The 27,683-nt window shown below is 45.9% G+C and overlaps 1 protein-coding gene across 7 annotated transcripts in view; it reads right to left on the reverse strand.

Annotated features, from left to right (window-relative positions):
• Nucleotides 1–27,683, reverse strand: part of LOC137524253 (nuclear factor 7, brain-like) — a 157,831-nt gene that overhangs the window by 111,732 nt on the left and 18,416 nt on the right. For all 7 annotated transcript variants that reach the window (XM_068243901.1, XM_068243904.1, XM_068243902.1 and 4 more), the window contains exons 4-13: nucleotides 25,216–25,683; nucleotides 25,036–25,131; nucleotides 24,476–24,709; nucleotides 24,359–24,381; nucleotides 21,153–21,277; nucleotides 17,277–17,318; nucleotides 14,051–14,152; nucleotides 12,347–12,406; nucleotides 7,004–7,060; nucleotides 2,985–3,050 (exon numbers count right to left, since the gene is read on the reverse strand). In XM_068243901.1, coding sequence (XP_068100002.1) covers nucleotides 2,985–3,050; nucleotides 7,004–7,060; nucleotides 12,347–12,406; nucleotides 14,051–14,152; nucleotides 17,277–17,318; nucleotides 21,153–21,277; nucleotides 24,359–24,381; nucleotides 24,476–24,709; nucleotides 25,036–25,131; nucleotides 25,216–25,683 — 1,273 coding nt within the window. The remainder of the gene's footprint in view (nucleotides 1–2,984; nucleotides 3,051–7,003; nucleotides 7,061–12,346; nucleotides 12,407–14,050; nucleotides 14,153–17,276; nucleotides 17,319–21,152; nucleotides 21,278–24,358; nucleotides 24,382–24,475; nucleotides 24,710–25,035; nucleotides 25,132–25,215; nucleotides 25,684–27,683) is intronic.

Genomic DNA, 27,683 nt, shown 5'->3' on the forward strand with positions numbered 1-27,683 from the left:
GACTTCTAGGGCTTCACCTACAGTATAACGTCACTGGGCCAAACATAATGCAAAGTGGGGAAACCACTTGGGGGCCAAATTTAATGGCTCTGAGGGCCAGATTTGGCCCGCGGGCCGGAGATGACATGTATGCTCTATAATAAAAGCCCTGTGTCCCTGCGCCCTCACCCATCCCTGTGTCCGTGCGTTTGCATTACTGCGCATGTGTGGCACGCGGGCGGACGTTGGAGAGCAGGACGACCGGTGCAGGGGGAGAGCAGCCGTACGCGCACGGCTTGTATGCCGGGCAAGGTGGTGGTGAGAGGGATTGCAGTTGAGCCCTAGCGCCAGTTTTAAACAGGCGGGCTTAATGCCTAGTAATATTAATTAGGGGAGACAGCGTTGAGGGTTTGGTCTCGTTGGTTGCTCGTCCAGATACCACTCGCCGTTACCACTGCGCACCTGATTGAGTAAGTCGACTCTACATCTTGCGGCATGTCCAACCGATTATTGCAACCAATTTCTGCCCGGAATTGGTTGCATAGTCGATCGAGCATGCTCTTGTCGGCACTGATTTTCATTCGATTCAGATTATAATAATCAAATTAGATGGTAGATTGGCCCGCCAAGTCTCCTGATGTATGGCCACCTTAAAGGGACACTATCGATTAACGTTTTTTTTAACTGGAGTTTGAGAGAGTTCCTGAAGTGCTGGTAAATAATGGATGTATACATTTCATTTGCTTATCTCTCGTTTACTGTAACAAATTATTTTCACTCTGAACTGACAGCAGTCTGCTCATTTTGTGACAGCGAACTATGAGGGGAGGGGGATTTCCCTCACTGTTATCTCCAGGGCTGTGGAGTCGGAGTCGAGGAGTCAGAGTTGGGGTAATTTTGGGCACCCGGAGTCGGAGTCGTTGATTTCATAAACTGAGGAGTTGGAGTCGGATGCTTTTTGTACAAAATCCACAGCCCTGTTAAGTATTAGACTAAGGAGTCGGAGAGTCGGAGCCATTTTGGGTACCCTGAGTCGGAGTTTCATAAACTGAGGAGTTGGAGTCGGAAGATTTTTGTACCGACTCCGCAGCTCTGGTTATCTGTGTGTAACTCTGTATGTGAGAGAGCTCGCAGAAGCTGCCTGTGTTTCTGAGCTGTCTGCAGAGAGCAGAGGAAATGTAACTTGTTTTAAAGGAGTTATCAGGCAAATTGTGTACAATACAAATGGCCTACCTGCCGCTGTTCAGTAGGTCAATCTCTAATGGGTCGCATGTTTTTTTTTTCCCCCCTCCGGGCTTCACCGGCTCCGCAATTCGGGCTGTTTGTATTTCGTGCCCCGGAAGTATATTGTGAAGATTATTGTTAAACTTATGTGCTCCTGTCCTTGGAACGCAGGGGGAAGTTGCTTTGAATTGCGTGCAGCCGTACAGTTCGGTACGGCTGCGCACGCGTAGTAGAGCGCAGGAGGAGGGTTTGAGCTTGTCTTCGTCACTCGCAAGCCAAACCCTCCGCTGCTGCCACCGCCCGTCAGGCCCGCTCACGCCTCCCAGCCCACTCCGACAGCTGCCGCCTTGCCTGTATGCACGCTCCCTGCACAGACCATTCGTGCATGAGAGGCGCAGGCAAGCGGAGGCTGGCTGATATTTGGCAGAAAATTATACTTAATATAAAATAGAGAATAAAATTTGCTCCGGACAAAACTCTCAGCCAGCCTCCGCTTGCCTGTGCCTCTCATGCACGGATGGTCTGTGCAGGGAGCGCACATAGAGGCAAGGCGGCGGCTGTCGGAGTGGGCTGGGAGGAGGAGTGGGCTGGGAGGAGTGGGTGGGCCTGACGGGCAGTGGCAGAAGCGGAGGGTTTGGCTTGTGAGTGACGTAGCAAGCTCAAACCCTCCTCCAGCAGTTCCAGTGCGCGTGCGCAGCCGTAAGGGAACGTACGGCTGCACGCTTTACAAGTCAATGTGCCAGCGTCCAGCAGCATATTGCGCCTGCATTCCCACAGTAGTTCCGGGTCGCTGGGGAGCCCGTCCCCGACCGGGGCTTACCGAAGGAAACTGCTACATTTGTACGGGGAATGGAGGGCGCGATCCGGCCACAAAAAAGTTTAGTTACATGCAGGTATGCGTGTTTTTAATTTGTGAGATTGCTTGATGACTCCTTTAAACATTTATTGTCAATGACAACAGCATTTCATACTTTTTTTGCTTTCAGGGAAAAATACTATGTCTGATATGCAAAAAAACACCACTGGCTGTGCATTGAAGCAGACACCCCTTTGCAAATGATTTGTCCCAATAGAGCTAAATCCTATACACAATGAATTACAGCTTTTGCCTCTGATATTCAACCTTCTGATCCTCTGCCTCTAATACTATTAGCCATAGCCCCTGAACAAGCATGCAGCAGATCAGGTGTTTCAGACTTTAAAGTCAGATCTGACAAGACTAGCTGCATGCTTGTTTCTGGTTTTATTCAGATACTACTGCAGAGAAATAGACCAGCAGGGCTGCCAGGCAACTGGTATTGATTAAAAGGAAATAAACATGACAGTCTCCATATACCTCTCTCTTCAGTTCCCCTTTAAGTCACCAGAAATAGTTCTACTCTGTGGATTGATGACTTTCTTCAACGACATCAGTGGACACCTGTAGTGGGGCTATTGCCTGAGAAAGTCAACTCGAACGATAAAACTGTCGACGGACAAACAGCAGGGCCCATAAACGGCCTAAGAAGCTGATCTCCACCACTGAGTAATGCCGGCGATTGTTTGCTGGTTTTATTACAAATTATAGGTTTTCCTCAGAATTCTCTACACAACACTCCATAGAGAAAAAGTTCATCTATAAATAGCTTCGGCCAACCACTAACCATGAGTGAAAGAAAAGTATTTTTTTTACAGGATTTTTTTTGTTTTTCAGTGATGCTTAGCCTAGGCTGTTTAGCTACGCTTTCAGAAAAGAAGTTTATGGAGAAAAAAAACGAATGAGGCTTCCAAGTGACACCAACCTTTCTGTGATAGTTGATAAGATGTGGAGGGTGTTGAATTCGCAGGACGTCCAAGTGCACCAGCAACTGAAGAAAACATGGAAAGGATTAGGGGAGTCATGCAAAAAGGACAAACGGATGAGTGTAAGAAACATAGCTGAAATCATTCACATTAATAAAAACAGCGCTCATCAGTAAATGAACACTCCTACAAAGACAATTAAAGAAAGCATGTGACATAAATGAAAGTGGATCCGAGATGAACTTTTACTCATTGCATAATTGTGTTCCTTTCCTATAGTTTATAGGGCATTCCTCAAGCCAAATACTTTTTTTGTTTTAATACTCTAATTCTCTATAAACTTAACAAGCCTCGCCCACAGCTTTTTCAAAGAGCCTTGGCACTGTAGCATGGGCTTGTGGGAGTTCAGTCTGGGCAGGAGAAAGAGGAGGAGGTTACTAGCCAGAGATTTCAGAAACAGGAGGGAGGAGGGAAGAGGAGAGCAGAGTGAATTTGTCACAGACAGAGAGCCGGAGATGCTATCAGCTTTGCTTGTGTGTAATGTTTACAAACAACATGGCTGCTGTCATTGTATCACAGGTAGAAATAATCATATTCTATTGAAGCGGTTTGCAGCTAGATTTGCTGTGTAAACTAAACTTTAGATAAGATATATAGACAAGTTACTTGTTACAGTTAGTTTTTTTTTTTATCTCAGATCCGCTTGAAGTAAAAAAACAGATACTTAAAGGGTACCAGAGTAGAAATAAATAAAACGTTCTATACATACCTGGGGCTTCCCTCAGCCTCATCCGCTCAGATCGCTCCCACGCCGCCGTCCTCCGCTGTCTGCAGCTTCGGGAACCGGGTCCCGTCACTTCAGCCAGTCGGGGCCAGTCTACACAGAAGAAGTGCGCCCTCTATGTATCTCTCCAGCAGCTGCTGGTGAGATTTGCAAACAGCGCACTACTCTTATGTCAGACTGGCTCCGACTGACGGAAGTGACGGAACCCGGGACCAAAGCTGCAGGAAGGTGGAGGACGGCGGCGTGGGAGCGATCTGAGCGGATGAGGCTGAGGGAAGCCCCAGGTATGTATAAAGCTATTTATTTCAGCTCTGAGTCACTTTAAGTAGTGGAAGCCCCCATATGCTCCAGGGGCTCCCCAGATTATCCTGGACCCCACTGCTCCTGCCCGGGACCCTCTTCCTGTTTGTGGCCAGGCTCCCATCTGTGTGCAGGCGCCACCATACTGTACAAGTACGGTCTAAGCATGTACAGTGGCAGGAAGCTGCTCGTGTATTGAAAAAGCCAGGCAAGGAGGAGATTGGATGTTCTGCCTGAGTTTGTGTGGGTTTCCTCTGGAAACTCTGGTTCCCTCCCCAATCTACAAAACATACTGGTAAGTTACATGGCTTCCCTGCACACACAAAAAAAAAAAAAAAAAGGTCTTTAGACTCTGTTAGGGTCAGTTCAGATGGATGGTGGCTGGCATCCATGAACTTCGTTTACTGCCGGGATCCCCCCCATCCTATATTGAGATGAATGGGAGCGTTCATCTAAATTAGTTCGCCGTTGATTACACACACGCTGCGGTCAATTACATTTTCGTAGATTATGCATGGAGCTCCTATCATCTGCTGTGTTTGCAGTTTTGTATCCCCCTAGGCAGGGCTGTGGAGTCGGTAAAAAAATTATCCGACTCAAGACTCCTCACTTTATGAAGCCAACTCCAGGTACAAAAAATTGCTCCCGACTCCTCGACTGCTACTCCACAGCCCTGGCATGGCTATGGAGTGGGTACAAAAATCATCCAACTCAGACTCCTCAGTTTATGAAGCCACCGACTCCAACAGGTATATAAAATAGATTTAATCTTTAGTATTAAGGAGATCCAGGTAACTGGTATTGTTTCAAAGGTAATAAATATGGCAGCCTCCATATCACTCTCAGCTTGGTTTCCCTTTGAAGGGGCACTACAGCGAAAAACTGTAAAATTTAAAATATGTGCAAACATATACAAATAAGAAGTACATTTTTTCCAGAGTAAAATGAGCCATAAATTACTTTTCTCCTATGTTGCTGTCACTTACAGTAGGTAGTAGAAATCTGACAGAAGCGACAGGTTTTGGACTAGTCTATCTATAGGGGATTCTCAGGGATATATTTGTTTTCAATAGCACTTAGTGAATGGCAGTTGCTCTGTCCAACTGCCAAAAACCTGTGTAGTGAGCAGGGAAGCTGGCCAGCATCATGGTTTAAATCCTTTTTAGGGAATATCTTTATAAAGAATAAAAGCCTTGCTGAGAATTCCCTATGAAGAGATGGGCTAGTCCAAAACCTGTCGCTTCTGTCAGATTTCTACTACCTACTGTAAGTGACAACAACGTAGGAGAAAAGTAATTTATGGCTCATTTTACTCTGGAAGAAATGTACTTCTTATTTGTATATGTTTGCACATATTTTAAATTTTACAGTTTTTCGCTGTAGTGCCCCTTTAAGAACTCATTTGACCAATCTGAGGAGAACTGACGCTCCACGGAGTTAAATATTCTCTATAGTTGGTTGACCCATTTTATACAGGAGCTGAAAGGTATCCAAAAATTGCTCAAATTCCTCGACTCCAACTCCACAGCAGTGCCCATAGGTGCTCAAAATACGATGAGGAGCTGCCAAGACAGTGTCAAATGTTTAGTACAGAAAAGCCGTGCGTATGAAGCGGCCTTAAGGCTCATCAGATCATCATCACTGCTGAGGGGCGATCAGTGATAATAGCTGGACAAAGCACTGTGGGACTGTGTCAGCGCTATATACTGTAAATACAAAGTAATATTCAGCAGGAAGGCAGCAGCTCATTCACCCCTCATGTCCTTTCAAATTGCCCTAGAAATGGTTCAGGGTACTTTCTCATATATGCACTTGCCAAAGTGTATGAATTTGCCCACATAGTACAAAACTTTGGATTTTTTTTCCCTCCTGGATGTGGAGGTGGGCTCCAAGTTTTCTCATCTGGAGAGACTTTCATCATACATTTTATATGGCCATGCTCCCTTTTAACTTTAAAGCAGTATTACTTTAAAGTTAAACCAGAGCATGGCCATTTAAAATGTATATGGCCATGCACCGGCCATATAGCGGAGCATGGCCATATACATGTCCAGTCCACCGGCAGGACTGGACTCCTGAAAAAGTGAGCCTTGTTCACGAAACGCATAGTAAATTAACAGTGAATATTCAGTGTCGCTGATGGAGAGGTCTTTATATAAATAACTAACTAGACCCACACTATGCATCATTGCCTGCAGTATTTCATTGTGGACCTGATCATTCTAAGTATTCCAGAGACAGGCATTGGCCAGCTGACTGGAAATGATGGCAGTAGACAAAGACTAGGTGCTAGTGGAGATGATAGATGTAGAAGTAACAAGTGATGGCCAACATCAGGAAGGAGGAGTATGAGAAGCAGGAGGAGCACCAGGACCTGAAGGAGGAGTTAGCGAGGAGGTGGGACATGAGGGCCAAAGTGGCTCCAGCAGTGGTCGGAGCACAGGGGGCGGATGCCTAAATTACAGGACCTTTAACTTAGTAGCACCAGAACAAGAATGAGGAGTTAGTGAGGAGGTGGGACATGAAGGCCAAAGTGGCTCCAGCAGTGGTTGGAACAAAGGGTGGCAGAAGCCTAAGTTAGAGGATTGGCCCCAAAACATCCCAGGAACATCATCAGAGAAATCTTTCCAGAAGGTTAAAGCGCTGGGAGAAGCTAAGTTACTGTACAGAACCCCTCCAGCTCCTACATCTCTGGCAGAGGACCCCGGGATGAGCAGGACAATCACCCATAGAGGGCGAGATAACATTCCGCTAGGTCAGTTGCTTCCTTTTTTGAGAGCTGACCTTAGGTTTTGAGAGCCCCTAAGTGGAGGGGAGGGGTTATCATAGACCCCAATTTATAGATATACAGAAAACGGCCAGCACCATTTGCGTCAAATTAATAGGAGATCACACAGTAATATTTTGCCATTAAACCACATAATTGTTTCTCACCTGTTTTTGGAGCTGTGCCGGGGGTAACAGGTTTGGTCTGTTGGTTAGCCTGTGCTCCTAAAACACAAAATGGCAACAGTTTAATTCATCAATTTATGATGAGCAAGGAAAGGGCTCAGCTGATACTACTCCTAAAATAAATCTGCAGTGTTTCTACATCCAGATTCATTGAAGAAGACATATTGTTAACATAATGTGCTTTCAAGTGATCTTATCTGGCTTATCCGCCGTGGCAGTCATGTGACACAGGGGAGAGATCAAATTACAGCTTGTGATTAGACACAAATGAGGGGGAATTAAACAGGCTTAACTCTCTAAACGCCCATTCATACTAGGGTGATTAGAGTTTTCTTAAAGCACAATGTTAAACCTCTGCCGCAGTTGCCTCCGATTGCGGGTGATTCGCGATTAGCGGCAATCGCTAAAATCCGTCGCCTGCAGCATTTTACAGTGCTTAAAGTGCGGATCGTAAAAATCACCCAAGCAAGGTTTTGCTTTTTTAAATGTGAATGGACCCTCAATACACACAGGTACATTTCTCTATGTTTTCCTTCTATCCTGTGCAAGAGTTTAGAGAGTTTTAGGGTTGAGGCCCATGTCTTGTGCAGTCTTTTTAGTCACAAACTGAATCAAAAGCAATTACATTCAGGGCTGTGGAGTCGGTACAAAAATCTTCCGACTCCTCAGTTTATGAAACCACGACTCCAACTCAGACTCCGGGTACCTAAAATGGCTCCAACTCCTCACTCTAATACTTAACAGGGCTGTGGATTTTGTACAAAAATCCTCCGACTCCAACTCCCCAAAATTGCCCTAACTCAGTGTTCTCCCCAGGATCAATCAGCCGGGCGGAGCGCCCGGGTAAGTTTCATTACCGCCCGGCTGATGAGACTGCATGTCCCGTTGTCTCTGAGCCCAAGTAAAATAAGTTACTGCCCGGCTGATAAATCTGCGCGTCCCTGTCATCGCGAGTCGCAAGTGTCCGGCTGTCAGAGATGCGGAGATGCGCTGCTTCCCCTCTACACTCGAGATCTCGCGCTTCCCGGCGAGCTCGTGCTTTGATAGGCGTAGCAAACCGGCATGACGTTAGAGCTAGCCGCCTTCTGCAGAGCCGTGTGCCGCGTGCAATCCGTGCATGTCTGTGAGCTGTGCAGGGACGTTTGTGGAGAGAGAGGCATGTGCGCAGCTCACTGACAGATGAATATCCATCTTGCTCCATATGCAGGCTATGAGATTATATATATATACCCGGCCCGCAGTGGTTGGCAGCGCGGCGCTGGCTGGCAGAGGTGGATGGTGTGCTCCGGGTGATCAGCAGGGCTGTGCCCTGTCTCGCAGCACGGAGCAGGTACTGAAGCTCGGGGAGACCTTTGGGGAACAGCCGAGGATGAATGTGAGGAGTGATCTGCTGCCATGGTATCTAAGAGGGGGGGCCTACCTACCCACCCCACTAGTCTGACCTACCTACCCACCCCACTAGCCACTAGTCTGACCTACCTACCCACCCCACTAGCCACTAGTCTGACCTACCTACCCACCCCACTAGCCACTAGTCTGACCTAACTACCCACCCCACTAGTCTGACCTACCTACCCACCCCACTAGTCTGACCTACCTACCCACCCCACTAGTCTGACCTACCTACCCACCCCACTAGCCACCAGCCTGAACTACTTACCCACCCACTAGCCACCAGCCTGAACTACTTACCCACCCACCTCACTAGCCACCAGCCTGAACTACTTACCCACCCACTAGCCACCAGCCTGAACTACTTACCCACCCACCCCACTAGCCACCAGCCTGAACTACTTACCCACCCACTCACCCCACTAGCCTGAACTACTTACCCACCCACTTACCCCACTAGCCACTAGCCTGACCTGCTTACCCACCCACCCACCCCACTACTAGCCTGACCTACCTACCCACCCACCCCACTAGCCTCCAGCCTGACCTAATAACCCTCCCACCCCACTAGCCACCAGCCTGACCTACACCCCACTAGCCTGACCTACTTACCCACCCACCTCACTAGCCACAGCTTGACCTACTTACCCACGACACCGTTACATTACAGTTGGCTACGCCCATGTAATGGTTCCACCCATTTTCCAGCACACGTCATGGCCACGCCCATTTTACCCCACCCGGCTACTTTTTCATGCCACCCGGCTGAAAAAAATTTCTGGGGAGAACACTGCTAACTCTAAAACTAAAAAACTTGTAAAATGAAAAAGTGACAGAATATAAAAAGGAAAAAACATATTGTTACCTTAGGAACCGTGTTTTTTTTTTATATGGATGCCATGAGGGTGTATTACTATTTTTGCAAATAAGGTCTTCTAATCATCGATGGTGTACAATGAGGAAGTAAAACAAGCAAATGAGGAAAAAGTGAAGTGTGGTCCGGTGTTAGTCGAGGAGCAGAAATGCAGACCTCAAACCAACAAACGTAGATTCCGGTGTTACCTTTTACGACTAACTGTACATGGTGTATTGCAAGCTTTCAAAACGTTGAAGAGACACTAACTAGGAAAACTTCCCCTGGGGGTTACTCACCTCGGGAGGGGGAAGCCTCGGGATCATAATGAGGCTTCCCCGTCCTCTGTCCCACGGGGGTCTCGCTGTGGCCCTTCAAAGCCGGCGCGACAGATCCGATGGCCTGTACAATATTTACCTTTCCAGGCTCCAGCGGGGGCGCCATTTCGGTTTTCGAAGTAGACAGAAATACCCGATCACAGCCGGGTCCGTTCTACTGCGCAGGCGCCGGAGACTTGCGCCTGCGCAGTAGAGCAGACCCGACTGAGGTCGGGTATTTCCACCTATTTCGGAGCCGAGAGCCGCCACAGCGCCTGTGCAGGAGCCGGGAAGGTAAATATTTATATTTACATCACCGACGTTCAGAGGGGTACAGCGAGACCCCTGTGGGACACAGGACGAGGGAAGCCTCGATGGGATTCGGAGGCTTCCCCCTCCTGTGGTAAGTACCTCCCAGGGGCCGTTTTTCAGATTTTTTTTAAGTTTCTTCTTCAGGCATTATACAGAACTGGATCAGAACTGTACACACACGTTTGTAAGGTTCTGGTACAATCCTGCATCAGTGCCATAAGAGCCATATTTAACCACTTCTGGACGAGCAATTTTCACCAGTCAGCGCTCCTTCCATTCATTTGCCTGTAAATGTATTACTACTTTTCACAAAACAATCTATATCTTGGGGTTTTTTCTAGGCTTTCTTTGGGGGGTACTTTTTGCTAAGAATTATTTTATTCTAACTGCATTTTAAAAGGAAAATAAAAAAAAAAAAGTGAAAAAATTCATTATTGCTCAGTTTTCGGCCATTATAGTTTTAAAATAATACATGCTATCGTAATTAAAACCCACACATTTTATTTGCTCATTTGTCCTGGTTATTGCAAGGTTTAAAGAAAACCTGTTACAAAAAAGTTCTCCTGGGGGGTACTCACCTCGGTAGGGGGAAGCCTCCGGATCCTATCGAAGCTTCCCCCTTCCTCCTGTGTCCCGTGTCAGTCTCGCTCTGGCCCTCCAAACAGCGGGGGATGTAAATATTTACCTTCCCTGGCTGCAGCGCAATATCGGCTCTTAGCACGGAGATAGGCGGAAATAGCCGATCGCTGTCGGCCTGCTCTACTGCGCAGGCGCAAGTGTACTGCGCCTGCGTAGTAGAGCGGACCAGACGGAAATTGGCTATTTTCGCCTATCTCAGTGCTGAGAGCCGCAACAGCGCCCCCGCTGGAGCCAGGGAAGGTAAATATAGCAAGCCTTGTCAGGCTTGTTGAGCGTGGATTGCAGGAGACTTCGGGGGAGCCAGAGGTGGATTGACTGCAGCTACAGCGGAGGGGGAAGCCTCATTGGGACCCTGGGGCTTCCTCCTACCGAGGTGAATACCCCCAGGGGAACTTTTTTTTTGTTACAGAGTCTCTTTAAAACATTTCCCTAGTACAATGTATGTCACCAATATTTTTGGGAAAATAGAGGTGCATTTTTTCAGTTTTGCGTTAGTCACTATTTACAAGCCCATAGTTTCAAAATGAACAGTAATATACCCTCTTGACATACATATTAAAAAGTTCAGTCCCTAAGGTAACTATTTATGTAATTTTTTTTAATCTTCTTTTAAAACAAATTTTTTTTTTTAAATGGGGCAATTATGGGATAGTGTGGGAGGTAATGAACTGCGTTCCCATTGATTCATCTAACGATCAGTGGCGATAACAAGCGCGGTAGAACATGGGGGAGCGAGCAGGAGTGTCCAGTGGCAAGAGATGTAGTAGCTACGTCCCTGCGAGGTAAAGTGGGAAATTGCAGGGATGTAGTTACTCGTCCCGGGGGCAGGGGAAGAGGTTCATATGTTTTGCACTGTACATACATATGTTTATCTAATCATGTCACATATCGCCTCGGTACTCTTAAAACAATTATAAACAGACTTCATGTGGGTGGCCTGAGAGCCCGACACCTCTAGTGTGCCCTGTGCTCCCCTCCTGGTACCATGGAGCTCAAAATGGCATTTGCCAGAGCAAACCAAAATCGGCTGGTCCACCACTAGCATCCTGTGCTTTTCCCAGATGAGAGCAGATTCACCCCGAGAACATGTGACAGACCTGGAAGAGTATGGAGAAGCCATTATCCTTGTTAGGCTGCCTGTAACATTGTTTATCATGATTGGTTTGGTGGTGGGTCAGTGATGGCCTGGGCAGCAAGTCCATGGAAGGACACAAAGACCTCTACAGTCTCTAGACAAGGGCACTTTGAGTGCCATTAGGCATTGGACACATTTTCAGATCCTACACTGGTACACTTGGGTGTAAGACAATTGAGGGTGAAGGCAATGAGAGCATTGACTGGTCCCCAATGCTCACCTGGCCTCAATTCAATAGAATACCTCTCAGGCATTATGTTTTGGTCTATCTTATGGCACCCAGAAGGCCGTAAGCAACGCAAGCTTCAGACTCAGAACCAGACATCACATTGTGATAAATAGAGGTCTCCTTTAAATAGGCATAAACACAAACCTTAGTTGGCACAAATGACTGCTCTCATTTGGCCATCAGTCTAATGTCTGAAAAGGCCCCCTCGATTTCCATGCCTGCCAAAAATCCCAACAACCAATCGGACGTAGTGAAGTTTTCTAGCAAGTCGCTTTATCCATGAATGCTGTATGAAGCCTCCATCTCCTCCCACTTTCCTACCCATAGGACAATACATGACTTCACTGAGCCCAGCCTGCCTGCCAGCAGAGTGTCAGACAAAACTTTCTTTATGGTCGGCTAAAATTTGTACTGGGCTTTGCACCCCCTTGTGATTGGGTTGTCCTACCTGTCTCTGGTTTCTCCGGTGCCTGGGCAGCAAGATTGTCTTGGTCACCGGACTCTGTATCTGAAAGACAAATTTGTAAGCAGGTCACCGGACTCTGTATCTGAAAGACAAATTTATAAGCAGGACAGCAGAGCGAGCAGGCTGCAGTGTCATAATATAGGCACAAACAACTTAAAAGGCAGGAGCGCAATTAATGCAGAAGTTGAAATCTACGCCCTGGCAGGAATGAGCGTCCACAAACAGGGTGTAGATTTAAACTACAGCTGTCTGGAATGGGTTAAAGCAATTTGGGAGGAACGTTTTAACGTCTGTTCTGAGGGTATGATGTACCAAATGAAGACACATTATGCGGCAAATCGGTTATTACAAATAAGAAATTAGAAGAGATTCTGGCGAAGCTGGTTCCTGCTAAATAAAATCTTCTGTTTATAACAAAAATAAATAAAAAATGAGAAGACTGCAAAATTCATAAAAAAAAAAAAAACCACAACTTAACCACCCTGGCGTTCTATTAAGATCGCCAGGGCGGCTGCGGGAGGGTTTTTTTTAAATTAAAAAAACAAAACTATTCCATGCAGCCAAATGAAAGTTGGCTGCATGAAAGCCCACTAGAGGGCGCTCCCGATCCGTAATTCTGATCGCCTCCGGCGGTCAAAATTAACAAGGAAGGCCGCAATGAGCGGCCTTCCTTGTTTCGCTTACCTCGTCGCCATAGCGACGAGCGGAGTGACGTCATGGACGTCAGCTGACGTCCTGACGTCAGCCGCCTCCGATCCAGCCCTTAGCGCTGGCCGGAACTGTTTGTGCTGCTTTTTATTTCATTAAAATCGGCCCAGCAGGGCCTGAGCGTCACCCTCTGGCGGTAATGGACGATCTGAGCTCGTCCATACCCCTAAGGTGGTTAATGAAACTTGTTTCTTGAATTTGAGCACTTAAAGGGATACTGTAGGGGGGGTCGGGGGAAAATGAGTTGAACTTACCCGGGGCTTCTAACGGTCTTTTTTGAGCACTTAAAGGTTCAACTCATTTTTCCCTGACCCCCCTACAGTATCCCTTTAAATTTTATTAGCCTATTTCAGCAGGCCTGCGGTCCAGGCCGCCCGCAAAAATTTCAGGCAGCTAATTGTTTTATTGTACTCATCAGCAAGAAGTAAACAATACCTTTTCATCAACAGAGGGGGTGGGTAATTAGGTCAATTTCTTCAAAGGGCTTATTTAGAGGGAATGTGTAACTATAGCATCTGTGACTTCTGTAAATAAAGCTTAGAAGGGGTGGGGGGGGGGGGGGGAACTTGGCAGCTTCTATAGCTATTACAAGCCAGGAGAAATTCCAGTTAAAGAAAGGGTCCTTATTCCCCTTTTTAAAGAGAACCTAAACATAGGGATATGGAAGTTTTCTTTTAAACAATACCAGTTGCCTGACTCTCCTGCTGACCAATTTGCTGCAGTAGTATCTGAAGCTCACACCTGAAACAGGCTTGCAGCTAATCCAGTCTGACTTCAATCAGAGTCCTCATCTGCATACTTGTTGAGGGGCTGTGGCTAAATGTATTAGAGACACAGGCTCAGCAGGAAAGTCAGGTAACCGGTATTATTTTAATAGGAAAACCCCATATCCTCAGTTTAGGTTCACTTTAAAGGATAAACAATAGGCATAGCCAGGTTTTTTTTTTATCACATACAGCATAACAGCCACCAAAGTACCTCCATCAGGAACAGGTTTCCGGGGAATCAAAAATCCCCCACGGGTTCTGGCAGCTGTAGAGGATGGTGATTCATGTGGCACTCCAATCGTTGAGAATAAACCTAAAAAAAAATTAAAAAAAAGAGAGGAGACCTAACATCAAGAATGAAATACGTGAGAATAATTCCCCAGATGATTTGGGGGAAGGAGGAGCAGGAGGAGCAGTGAGAGATTTTCAATCTCAAGCTCTTACATCTGTCATCCTTTGTCCCTCCCTTCCTCGAAGATTTGGCAACCCTCCTACACGTTCTACCTGTAACTGTATTTTTAAGCACTCGCATTCATGACCAAAAGTTCTACAGGCACTTGTAAACAAACAAACAAACACAGAACACTTATATCGTGCTTTTCTCCTGGCGGACTCAAAGCCACTAGGACGCGCTCTATAGGCAGTAGCAGTGTTAGGGAGACTTGCCTAAGGTCTCCTACTGAATAGGTGCTGGCTTAGACAACTGTGTGCTGGCTTGTATTGACCTGAGGAAGCGGGCTAGGACCCGTGAAACGCGTCGTCTACCATTTACATTACTTACAGTGGGTTCAAAAGTATTCGGCCCCTTGAAGTTTTCCACATTTTGTCATATTACTGCCACAAACATGAATCAATTTTATTGGAATTCCACATGAAAGACCAACACAAAGTGGTGTACACATGAGAAGTGGAACGAAAATCATACAGGATTCCAAACATTTTTTACAAATAAATAACTGCAAAGTGGTGTGTTCATAATTATTCGGCCCCCCTTTGATCGGAGTGCAGTCAGTTGCCTATAGACATTGCCTGATGAGTGCTAATGACTAAATAGAGTGCACCTGTGTGTAATCTAATGTTAGTACAAATACAGCTGCTCTGTGAGGGCCTCAGAGGTTGTCTAAGAGAATATTGGGAGCAACAACACCGTGAAGTCCAAAGAACACACAAGACAGGTCCAAGACAGGTCAGGGATCAAGTTATTGAGAAATTTAAAGCAGGCTTAAGCTACAAAAAGATTTCCAAAGCCTTGAACATCCCACGGAGCACTGTTCAAGCGATCATTCAGAAATGGGAGTATGGCACAACTGTAAACCTACCAAGACAAGACCATCCACCTAAACTCACAGGCCGAACAAGGAGAGCGCTGATCAGAAATGCAGTCAAGAGGCCCATGGTGACTCTGGACGAGCTGCAGAGATCTACACCTCAGGTAGGGGAATCTGTCCATAGGACAACTATTAGTCATGCACTGTACAAAGTTGGCCTTTATGGAAGAGTGGCAAGAAGAAAGGCATTGTTAACAGAATGCATACGAAGTCCCGTTTGCAGTTTGCCACGAGCCATGTGGGGGACACAGCAACCATGTGGAAGAAGGTGCTCTGGTCAGATGAGACCAAAATTGAACTCTGGGGGTGCGTCTCTTCAGCAGGGACAGGGAAGCTGGTCAGAGTTGATGGGAAGATGGATGGAGCCAAATACAGGGCAAACTTGGAAGAAAACCTCTTGGAGACTGCAAAAGACTTGAGACTGGGGCGGAGGTTCACCTTCCAGCAGGACAACGACCCTAAACATAAAGCCAGGGCAACAATGGAATGGTTTAAAACAAAACATATATATGTGTTAGAATGGCCCAGTCAAAGTCCAGATCTAAATCCAATCGAGAATCTGTGGCAAGATCTGAAAACTGCTGTTCACAAACGCTGTCCATCTAACCTGACTGAGCTGGAGCTGTTTTGCAAAGAAGAATGGGCAAGGATTTCAGTCTCTAGATGTGCAAAGCTGGTAGAGACATACCCTAAAAGACTGGCAGCTGTAATTGCAGCAAAAGGTGGTTCTACAAAGTATTGACTCAGGGGGCCGAATAATTATGCACACCCCACTTTGCAGTTATTGATTTGTAAAAAATGTTTGGAATCATGTATGATTTTCAATCCACTTCTCACGTGTACACCACTTTGTATTGGTCTTTCACGTGGAATGCCAATAAAATTGATGCATGTTTGTGGCAGTAAGGTGACAAAACGTGGAAAACTTCAAGGGGGCCGAATACTTTTGCAACCCACTGTATGTTGTCTACCATCAACATCACTTTTTCCATTAGAGAATGGTTTGTCCTGAGAAGATAAGAAATTACGCTTCTCATATTTTCAACATCTAGTAGTTTCATATCATCAAGGGTGGCTCCACCAGTGTTTTTTTTAGTATACTCCTACACCTTTCGGCCATCTGCCAAAAAACTGAATGTCGGGGGAAGGCAGATGTTTGATTCCCAAATCCTCCAACCTGGAAATGTAACTATTGTTGTGTTTTCTGGAGCAATACATCCTACACCTGAAATCCCTTTGTTGAGTTTCTGGATGCTTGCTTGGCTTAACAAGGGCGAAAAGGGATAATTTGCATATTTAGTGGTAGTGCATTGTGGGTAACCACAAATGTTCATTTATAACTGAATTATTGCAAATTTCCTTCTGTTTTAAGAAGGAAAATTACACCAAGCTTTGCTTTTTTAGTAGGAGGGCTTTTTGGTCCCTTTTATCCCTCTATACATTCCTAGTAGTTTGGGTCACCCTGAGCTGCTTGGTTACTCTGTTGAGTTATCTACCAAGTGTAAAATTGGAGCAATCTCCCCCTGGTGGTGGTGGTGGGTGGGGTTAACCTACTCAAAAATCTTGGGCGATTATATAATTTTAAGTTATGCATTGTTCTCTCCAAGCCCCATCTCAGCTGCTGTGACTAGTCTAGCTGCTCCCGGGCCCATCTGCAGATTCCCCATTCCTCGTATAGCACGTGGCGCATATGTGGTGATGTCACACACACGTGCCTTGCGGAAGCAAATGAGACCACATAGACGATCATTGCAGCTGGAGCAGGTGAGGGGCATTTAGAGGGACAGTGGCATGGGGTTCTTGCTCTTCATAAGTTGTCGCGATATCGCACGCAGTTACTATGCACCCCCCATGAATTTTACACATACAACAATCCAATCAACGGAAGTTTCAATGGGCGCAATATCTGTAGAAATTACATAAACATATTTCGTAAAGATACTTTTACTTTCTTTGCTGCTGTCAGCCCCAGTAAAGTCTGCAGCCCGGCTAAGTCGAAACTATAGCACATGTGCGTCCCTGCGCTCGCGCCTCCTCTATCACATTCCTGTTGCCGGAAGCATTTTGCGCCTGCGCAGTTACAACGCTTAACTTAAAGAGCAGTCTTACCTCTGAGGGACCCTCCTGGCTCAGCTTCACTGACGTCCCCATCTAAATGACAAAATGGCAGCGCTCAGTTAGTTGCACAATAAGACATGGCCCTCACCATGTCTGTCGCCAACCCTGGATGACCAAAACCACTAAACAGTTAAAAAGATGCTCTAGAGCAGCTGAACGGCGCTGGAGGAAAAGTAACACAAGTGAGGACTTCATCTTATATAAAATTGCCTTGAACAACTTCAGAAACACACTCTCTGTGGCAAAAAAGTCCTATTTTTCTTCCCTAATATCCGCCCATTTACACAATCCAAAACGCTTGTTCAGCACCTTCAACTCCATTCTCCATCCCCCTCCTCCTCCTCCCTCATCTTGCTTATCAGCTGAAGAATTTGCAACATACTTCACTGATAAAATTGACAAAATCAGAAGTGAATTCTCCATGCGGCCCTCAAATCCCACCTCCACACCTCTCATTGACTGTTCTCTAACTGCCTTCTCTCCACTCTCTGAACACTCTCTTTCCTCTAAAATTGCCAAAGCTAATCTAACCACCTGTTCTTTGGATCCTATTCCCTCCCATTTCATTCCGCAGCTATCCTCATCTCTCTTGCCTGCACTAACAACGCTATCTAACCTCTCCCTCTCTACTGGCATCTTTCCGTCCCCACTCAAAAAAGCTGTTGTGACACCACTACTTAAAAAACCCTCTCTAGATCCTACCACACTTGCCAACTACCGCCCAGTGTCACTTCTCCCATTTGCATCCAAACTACTTGAACGCCATATACATGCAGAATTAAGCCATTATTTATCTGCTAACTCCCTACTTGATCAGTTCCAGTCTGGCTTTCGCTCTAACCACTCCACGGAAACAGCCCTTACCAAAGTGGCCAATGACCTTCTTACAGCCAAATCCAAAGGTCAATTTTCCATACTCATCCTTCTTGACCTGTCATCAGCATTTGATACTGTCGACCACACCTTACTCCTACACATACTTTCAAATGTCGGAATAAAGGGCCTTGCTCTCACATGGTTATCTTCCTACCTCTCTGGAAGGTCCTTCACAGTCTCCTACTCAGATCAGATCTCTTCTCCTCATGCTTTGTCTGTCGGGGTTCCCCAAGGCTCTGTCCTTGGTCCCCTCCTCTTTTCCATCTACATGCATGGTCTTGGTGATTTAATCAACTCATTCGGGTTTCAATACCACCTCTATGCAGACGATACACAACTGTACCTCTCTGCCCCAGACCTTAACTCCCTCCTTAAACGTGTTCCTGACTGCTTGTCTGCTATATCCTCCTTCATGTCCTCTCGCTTCCTAAAACTTAACATGAGTAAAACGGAACTAATAATTTTTCCACCGTCTCTGTCCACCTCCCTGCCTGAAGTAACAATAAATGTTAATAACACTCCCATAACTTCAGTTCCCAAAGCTCGGTGCTTGGGGGTGATATTCGATTCATCTCTCTCTTTTATTCCTCATGTTCACTCCATAACCAGCTCCTGCCATCTCCAACTCAAAAACATATCTCGCATCCGTCCCTTTCTCACTCAAGACACAACTAAAATGTTAATACATGCTCTCATAATTTCTCGTCTGGACTACTGCAACGTACTACTTTGTGGACTACCGTCTAACAAACTGGCCCCGCTCCAGTCAGTACTGAACTCAGCTGCTCGTCTCATTCATCTCTCTTCTCGATCTTCCTCTGCCGACCCTCTTTGTCAAGCTCTTCACTGGCTGCCAATTAAACCAGAGGATTCAGTTCAAACTCCTAACCCTAACCTACAAAGCTCTCCACGATCTCTCCCCCCGGTACATATCCTCATTAATCTCCAGATACAAACCCAATCGCAATCTCAGATCGGCACATGATCTTCTGTTGTCCTCCTCTAGAATCAACTCCTCACATTCACAAGACTTCGCACGCGCTTCACCCCTCCTCTGGAATGCCCTCCCACAACACATCCGTCACTCGCCAACCTTTGCTACCTTTAAACGCTCTCTAAAAACACACTTGTTCCGACAAGCATATGCTCTACCTTAGGCCACTTCCCTTTGTACTAAGACCAAATTGCACTCCTACTAGGTATCCTAAAACACAAAGCCTCTATATATTTGCTGCATACTACCCCTCCTCTTGTTTCCCCCCATTCCCTTTAGATTGTAAGCTCGCAAGGGCAGGGCTCTCTCCCCCTTTTGTGTCTTGGTAACCATTATACATTTTATTCATCATGTTAATTTTATCACTGTCATTACCAATTCTATAATTTGTATTTTGTATCATTCTTTGTATTTTGTCACTAATTATGTATCTTGTATATTGGTGTACACCATTGTCTGTATTATTATGTACCCCATGTTTGTTTCTTACTTTGTACAGCGCCACGGAATATGTTGGCGCTTTATAAATCAATAATATTAATAATAATAAGAGGGGTAACCCATAAGTGTGTATATCCAGCCCAGAAAAAGGTGTATGAAGTATTACCATGCTCCAGCCACAAGAACTGCACCCAGTCTGCCATGGTGGCTCCAAGCTTGCCAAATCGTTCCTGCAAGTACCGCCCCCCTATATTTCAGTTTACTGCCACAGGTGGCGCCCACCACCTTACACAAGCACCAGCCCAGTCTGTCATATCCTTCCACTACCTTCTCCACAGGTATAGACCCTCGCCAACAATAGTGATGGGAATTCCGGCTCTTTTAAGAGAATTGGCTCTTTTGGCTCGGCTCCCATTAAAGAGCCGGCTCGTATGGCTCTCAAACGGCTCCTCATCTAATATCATTAGAAGCCACTGATACGGAAGAAAAGCCCCACCCTGTCTCCATGACAACTCCAGGCTGCTTCTCTGAGTGGGGCAATCCCTCCTGCTGCTGCTCCGCCCCATACACCCCTACAAGCTACAGGAGGAGGACTACATCTCCCGGCATGCCTCAGCGCCCTTTATTACAGAGCAGAGCGCACTGGTGAGTGACTCACAGGCATCGGCTCTTTTTAAACTGAGCACCGGCTCTTGTCGTTCGCAGCAAAGAGCCTAGAGCCGGCTCGTTCGCGAACGACCCATCACTAGCCAACAACATACCCCCCAACAGAGATGGTCAGTGTGATGCTAACAATTCTGACTTGCATGCAGATTTAATGCAGTTGTATGTAGCTTGAGACTGGGTTAGTCAAATGCAATTCTTTAAGAAAATTGAGCTTCAGTGAGGCCTGAACCCCACTAGAAACCGCAAACCGCGATCGCAATCGCTAGCAATTTAGGATGGTGTTTTTCAAGCGATTTTGGGAGTGTTTTCTCTGCTCCTAAACAATGCATTAGAATCAGAACGCTCCCAAAATGCTGCATGTCCTGCATTTGTGATTTGCTTCATCGCAATCGCTCTAGTGGAATCTGACCCATCCATTTACATTGGCAGAGCATTTAGGGAAATCGCTAGCGATTGAAATCGCTCCCGCAACGCTAACCCCCCCCCCAAAAAAAAAATTCACTTAAATGGGAACCTGAAGCATGAGAGATATGAAGCCCAACATATCTACCGCATTTCCTTACAATACCAGTTGCCTGGCTGTCCTGCTGATTTCAATGTCACACGCCTGAAACAAGCATGCAGCTCATCCAGGCAGACTTTAATCCGAGCACCTGATCTGCATATGCTTGTTCAGGGTCTGCAGCTCAGAGTATTGGAGACAAAGGATCTGTAGGACTGTAGCCAGGCAATCTGCATTGTTTAAAAGGAAACAAATATGGCAGCCTTCATAGCCCTCTAACTTCAGGTGTCTTTAACTTTATTCAGGGTATGTATGGTCACCTGACTCCGATCAGAGGACTTTTACCTTTCAGAGCACTTCCTGTCTCTATACAAGTGATGCGACTTACCCTTGGAGACCAGTGACCTCATTTCCTTCCACACAGAGTACATGATTGGTCCCTTATAGGTGTTCTCGTTCAGCTGCTTGTCCACAAGAATGGTGCTGGAGGACTGAGCCTGCTGATCCTGACATCTGGAGGAACAGGAGGAGAATAAATCAGCACTGACCCCATCCACCTAATCCCATTACTCAAAGGAGTAAAGCGATGTATGGGCAGATCTACCAAGAGACAGAACTCTCTCTGATCGAATCTAACCAGGGAGAGATGTAGTGGCTGCTCACACGCCACAGGCGATTCCTGATCGATTTCAGGAATACAGAACAGCAGTCCGTCATGGCGGATGGCTACAGGGAGCGCACTCGTACAGAAAGTTGTGGATCAAAATTCCAAGACTGTGATGAAAGTTTCTAATATTACAGTGAAAATCAAATCCATACCTTAATAGAAGGAAGCCTCAGGATCCTACTGAGGCGTCCTTCCCTGATCTAAAGCCCCCCATTGCTGAGCACGGCCCCACTTCACGTCGGGCCGCACCTGTTCTTCCTGATGCAGGCCACGCAGTAGCCGCGCGAGCACGCCTGTGCAGTACTGGCTTACTGCGCATGCGCGGGCAGGCTGGGTCGGCTATTGCATGGCCACGCATCAAGGAGAAAAGGGGCAGAGAGGCCCTCATGACCCACTCAGTGACGGGGGACAACACAGCAGGGAGGGAAGACTCAATAGGATCCTGAGGCTTCCCTCTCTTTAGGCAAGTATGTAATGTTGTGTACCAGAGCTATTTATGCTATGCCATTTATGTAAATTTTGAAAACCCAATACCTTTTTAATGTATCTATTTATTTGAATGCTGATTATAAGCGTTATATAATTTTTGTATATTCTATGTATAAATATTACAAGAATATATTTTTACATAAAAAGATTCTGGTCTAAGTGTTCTATTCATTTACAAATCTATATTGCGGCTAACAGTGATCTTGTAATCTGCACAACTGACTGTGGGAGAAATAACACTTTGAGTTAAGCTCCATAATAAGTTAGGTATCCTGAATATAAAGTTACATGATTGGGTGTTGACTTGGGTCAGAGCTCCGGAGCTGCATACTTGTTTAGGGTCTGTGGCGTCAAGTATCAGAGGCAGGGGATCAGCAAGACAGCCAGGAAATGTGAATTGTTTACAAGGTAATAATTACCGTATTTTTCGGACTATAAGATGCACTTTTTCTCCCCCCAAAAAGGGGAGAAAAAAATGGGTGCGTCTTATAGTCCAAATGTGCCTTCCCTTACAAATCCGGCACTTGTATCCTGTGCTGTAATTAATGCAAATGACATCCGCGCTGGGGAGGCAGCAGCAGTAACATTATGCAAAGTGTCTCTGAGGTTCATCATGAGAGGATGCCAGTAAACAATGAAGTACGGAAGCCTCTGAGGACTCTGCCACTATAGCGGCTGAAGATTTACCATACTTCTCAGCGCGATCACGCTTCTGCACAGCGAGGATCCAGGAACAGCATTCGCTGTCATTACAGCGGCTGCTGTTATGCCGCTTTGAAAACAAATAGGATCGCGCTGAATCAGCTGCCTCCCCGCCGCAAACAGGATCCCAGCCAGGACGAGTATCCATTCATTAAGCAGCTGCTGCTTTGAGCCTCAGAGACCCTTTGCATAATGTTACTGCTGCTGCCTCCCCAGCGCGGATGTCATTTGCATTAATGACAGCCTGGAAACCCACAACAGACCTGGGTACTTTATGAAGAAGAAGCTGCTGGTAATTTTTTCAATGTATTTGTAGTTGTTAGTGTAGCTATGGTGGGGGCGAAGCAGTGGTTTGCGTAAAATAGTGCAGTGTAGCTGGAGGGGGGCATCATGGGTTAGTGAAGTGTAGTATAGTTGGTGGGAACAGCATGTTTTATTGTAGCTGGGCAGTGTAACTTAGAGACATCTTGGGGGGGGGGGGGGGGGGGAGGTCTAGAAGACACTCTTGGACAGTGAATGCACCTAGGTTTAGTTCCCCCCCCCCCCCCCTGGTATTTGCCCTATAAACCTTGGTGCATCTTATAGTCCAAAAATACGGTATGTCTCCATTTTCCTCTTACTTCAGGTGTGCTTTAAAGTGGGATTGTCGCCATAAAAATCAAATTTCAAGAGCAACTGGTCTGAGTGTATTAAGTGATAAAGATGCTAATCCTGCATTCAAAACTTTTTTCTGCTGTTATGATTTGGAGTTATCACATACTTAAGGAGCACTGGCCCTTTAGTAGTCAGTGCCAAACAGTTGCATGCTGGGGGTTATATTTATCTATAACATATTCCTCTTCTTCCATTTATTTCCTTGCCTAGCTGCTTATTTGAAACACGATCCCCTGCTCACTTGTGTTTCCAAGCAAGGCGGAGGTGACTCAGCGATTGGAGAAGAAAAGAAAAAAAAAGTAAAGGGCAAAAATTACATCAGGATTTAGCCTAAACTGTGGGCAAAACACATGGTTCCCACCAGGAAAAGATTTCTCTTCATTTACTATATAAAATTTACAAAAATCAAAATGTGGACAGTATAATACATCTGTTAAGTAAGTAGAGCGAGTATTTATCTACTTATATATGCATTTTTTTCCCTGGCATGGTATGGCTGATCCTACTACTTTAAAGTGGACCTGAACTCTAGCACAGCTCACAATGAAAAGTCTTTACTCCGCTTACAATTGCTGAAGAAATTCACTGCTGTTTTTTGTTTAGCCAGATCCAAGTATCTAATTAGTAATTTATCAGGAACTGTGAATAGACTGCCGCTCTCCCCATAGTAAATACTAAGGCTTAACCCTTTCAGTGCTCCCTGCAAAAGTGAAACCACATTTAAACTTCAGGCTTTATTTCTAGGATTTACATAAATTGTGATTAGGACTTTTTTCCATAAAGGTTATTAAAGCTGTAACTGTTTTAGAGCAAAGAGGAAGATCTGAGTTTAGTTGAACTTTAAGTGCCAGGTTGCTCCCAGTCTCCACAGCCACTTGACTGGGCTTCAGAAGATTATGAAAAATGAGCTGATAAACCATTACAGGTTCTGTTTTTGTGAACTGGGAACTTGATGGCACGGCTAATTTATTGGTGCAAAGGGGAACGTCTCACTGTTATTTTGCTTTAGAATGGAACCAGAAAATTCAAATTACTTTTACAGACAACTTCAGTTAAAAAACAGTTAAATAAAAATCACTTACTTATCAATGATTGACTTTGTGTCCTGCAGAGAAACAATAAAGATGTCGGTAAGTAAGGTGATGGCCAAGTCTAGGTAGAACATAAGACCCTCTTTCAGGCCTGGCGCTACCACTTACAGTCAGGAAAGACGTAGCTTCGGTTTCACTCATCTTCTCATCGGCTAGAGAAATGGCCTGCTCAAGGTTCTTCTCATTCTCCTGAACCTTGGTGAGGTTGTTCTCCATTTGTGTCACCACATCCTTGCCCTGTTCCTGCAGCTTTTTCAGCAGCGTCTCCTTCTGTTGATGTATGAAGTCCTTAAGCTTCTTGAACTCCGTCCCAACATGTTGCTCACACTCCTCCATGTTAGTCTGGTGGGGGAAGGAAATAAGAAAATCGGTAAAGAGAAGCCAACATAAGCAAGCAATACATCACAAAATGTCCACTGGTTGTGTCACATGATTATGCCTACCGGAGGCTGCTTGATGGATGCAACAGTCAGCAGCTTCCTGTAGGCACAATCATGTGACCAAATACCAAAGAAAATGAAATTAGGGTTATTGTACACAGACCGTTGACTTCAGGCTGTGTTCAGTTTTGTCCTAAAGTGAAAGTGGAACCAGAACTGGGAGAGTCGCACAAAACTAGGCAGGTGGTTGTAATGTTTTGGTTTATCAGTGCATTGATGTTCTCTTACTTTGGCTTGCTGGATCTTCTCCCTCTGCTTGCTGGTCAGCTGCCTGGTCGCCTTCAGAGCTTCTTGTAGAGGTGCCGTCACTGCCGATAGCTGAGTCTAAAGAAAGCACACCACTAATTACATTAACACAAGATACCCCCAGCATAATCTCCCGACCTGCAGTAATGTTACATAACTTACTCTGTACATCTCTACTGCATCCATGATGGGCAGGAAGTTGTGGCCGGAATGTTTTAGGGAGTCCCGACAGATAAGACAGGTCAGGGCCCCATCTTCCTTGCAGAAGAGCTTTAGCCTCTCATCGTGCTCAGCGCAATTTGCGGGGATCATGGTCGTTTCTATTGACTTGGGTGTCACCGAAGTCTTGACAGTTGCGGTACTAATCGACTTCTTCACCAGGTTATCTAGAGCCCGGTTAGCGATGTACATCTTCTCAGTCATGACGGTTTCACAATCGGGACAGACGAATGACTCCTGACCGCTCCAGGCCTCCTCTATGCAGCTGCGGCAGAAGTTGTGGCTACAGCTGATAATAACAGGGTCTTTGTAGTGACTCTTGCACAACGGACATGTCAATTCCTTTGCAAGGTCCTCAGGCTCCGAATCAAGGCTGTCCTCCAAATCTTCAGCAGCCTCAACTTTTGCTCTCTGTAGAGAAAGAGAGAAATGTGTGAGAAAAGGTAGGCGACAAGCATTATCTTGACACAAGAGACTATCATTCCTGTCAAAAGGCTCTGGCAATGCCTTCAACAAACATAGCCTGGACTACCAGAGTCCCTCTCCAATAATGAAATACTATTGGAGGATGGGCACACCCCAAGTGGTCAAGCCACTAGCAGCTGCTTACATAAGAAGGAAGCCTCTGATGGGATGATCAATTCTATGCTAATTTATTATGAGTTGATGCAAATTTATGCAAATCTTAATGCAAATATATGAAGTTTGAAAATGGACCAATCAATTTAAACCCAGGTTTAAATTGATTGGTCTATTTTTAAGCTGCATAATTTTGCATAAAAAAAGTTCAGAGCAGGGGTGTCAAACTCAACCCCGTAAGGGGTCAAAATCTAAAACAGAGTAAGTTGCTGGCCAAATTGTTTATGATCTAACATTTCTTGAACAGTCTCAAAAAGTGGGGTAACGATAGCCAACACAGGGGGCTAGTTCCTCCCCCTTCTGCAGAGTAGCGCAGTGGAGCAGTTTAAAGAGAATCTGTAATAAAAAACAACCTTTGGGGGATGCTTACCTCGGGAGGGGGAAGCCTCTGGATCCTAACGAGGCTTCCACCCACATCGAGTGTCCCAGGAATCCAGCGTTGCAGCCTCCCGAAGTGCGACGAGGTTGATATTTACCTACTGCGATCCTGTGCAGGTGCACTAGTGGCGGAAATAGCCAAACCCAATCATATCCTCTCTACTGCGCTGGCGCAGGACCTTTGCGCCTGCACAGTAGAGCGGATACGATCGGGATGGGCCATTTCCGCCTAGCCCGAACAAAGAGCTGCTAATGCTCTTGTGCAGGATCGCAGAGAGGTAAATATATCAAGCTTATCGGGGAGGATTCGGGGGAGCCAGCGCTGGATTCCCTGCAGCTACAGGGGAGGGGGAAGCCTCATTGGGACCCTGAGGCTTCCCCCTCTCGAGGTAAGTATACCCCAGATTTTTTTTTTTTTTTTTTTTTTTTTTTAATTACAGATCCTCTTTAATATTTAGTTGCCCTAGTGCTGCCCTGACAGAAAAGCATCAATATGAAAATGTGGCCCAAGGCCTGATGCTAGTTTTCCCTTCCCCATAGTCTTTTTGGTAAGCGGAGGTGTCCGGGGGAAGGGGGGTACCAGCTACACAAGGGGGTTTGGATGCCAAGTGGAGGTCCTATGGTAACTTTGCTGAGGGGTCCCGTGGATTGTTGCTGCACCCCACCTCAAACTGACAGTGTTTCAACCAGACGCACCATCACAGGTGTGCCCTTCTGGTTGAGAAGGCAGTGTGCTGTCGCATAGATGAAAAAAAAGGCGCCTGGAAAACAGAGCACAGGGATTGCCGCTAGTGACATATAGCTAAAATGAACGATATTCTACTACTGAGCCACATAAAATGGCAAGGAGGGCCGCATTCGGCCCACGGGCCTTGTATGGGAGACCTGTGTTCGAGAGACTTTCCAGAAGTCCACCGCTGATGCCCAGAGCCCTCCTCTTCTTTGTGGTGGCCATCTCGTCCGTTTACAAGCCCATCTTGAAGTAAGCATGTGCAAGTAAGATCCACACATGCCCAGGAGAGGGAAGCAGCTCATGCACAAAGGAAAAAGCAGTGCATGAGTGCCCACAAAAAAAGATGTTCTAAAAGTTGGAATGAGCCTGTGTTCCCTTTCATATAGAAGGTAGAGGGTTAAGCCGCCAGGGAACTTTGACTGCATAACTATCACTTATCCAAAGTAGGTGAAGTGAGGAGCACCTTAGCATAAGGAGGTGTGCCCCGATCCCGTGCTCAATTCAATAAAAGAGCTTTGATTATACCTTGGTGGTGCCGATCCATCTACCCTTTTAACTATCACTTATAACTAATTAGAGGTCATAAAATGACTGTGAGGCTAACAAAAACACTTGACTGCAAGGAGCTGATTAGTTCAAAAGCTCAAGATTTGTCTAATGC

Source organism: Hyperolius riggenbachi, chromosome 7 (genome assembly GCF_040937935.1).
Source record: "Hyperolius riggenbachi isolate aHypRig1 chromosome 7, aHypRig1.pri, whole genome shotgun sequence".
Taxonomy (NCBI): Eukaryota; Metazoa; Chordata; class Amphibia; order Anura; family Hyperoliidae; genus Hyperolius; species Hyperolius riggenbachi.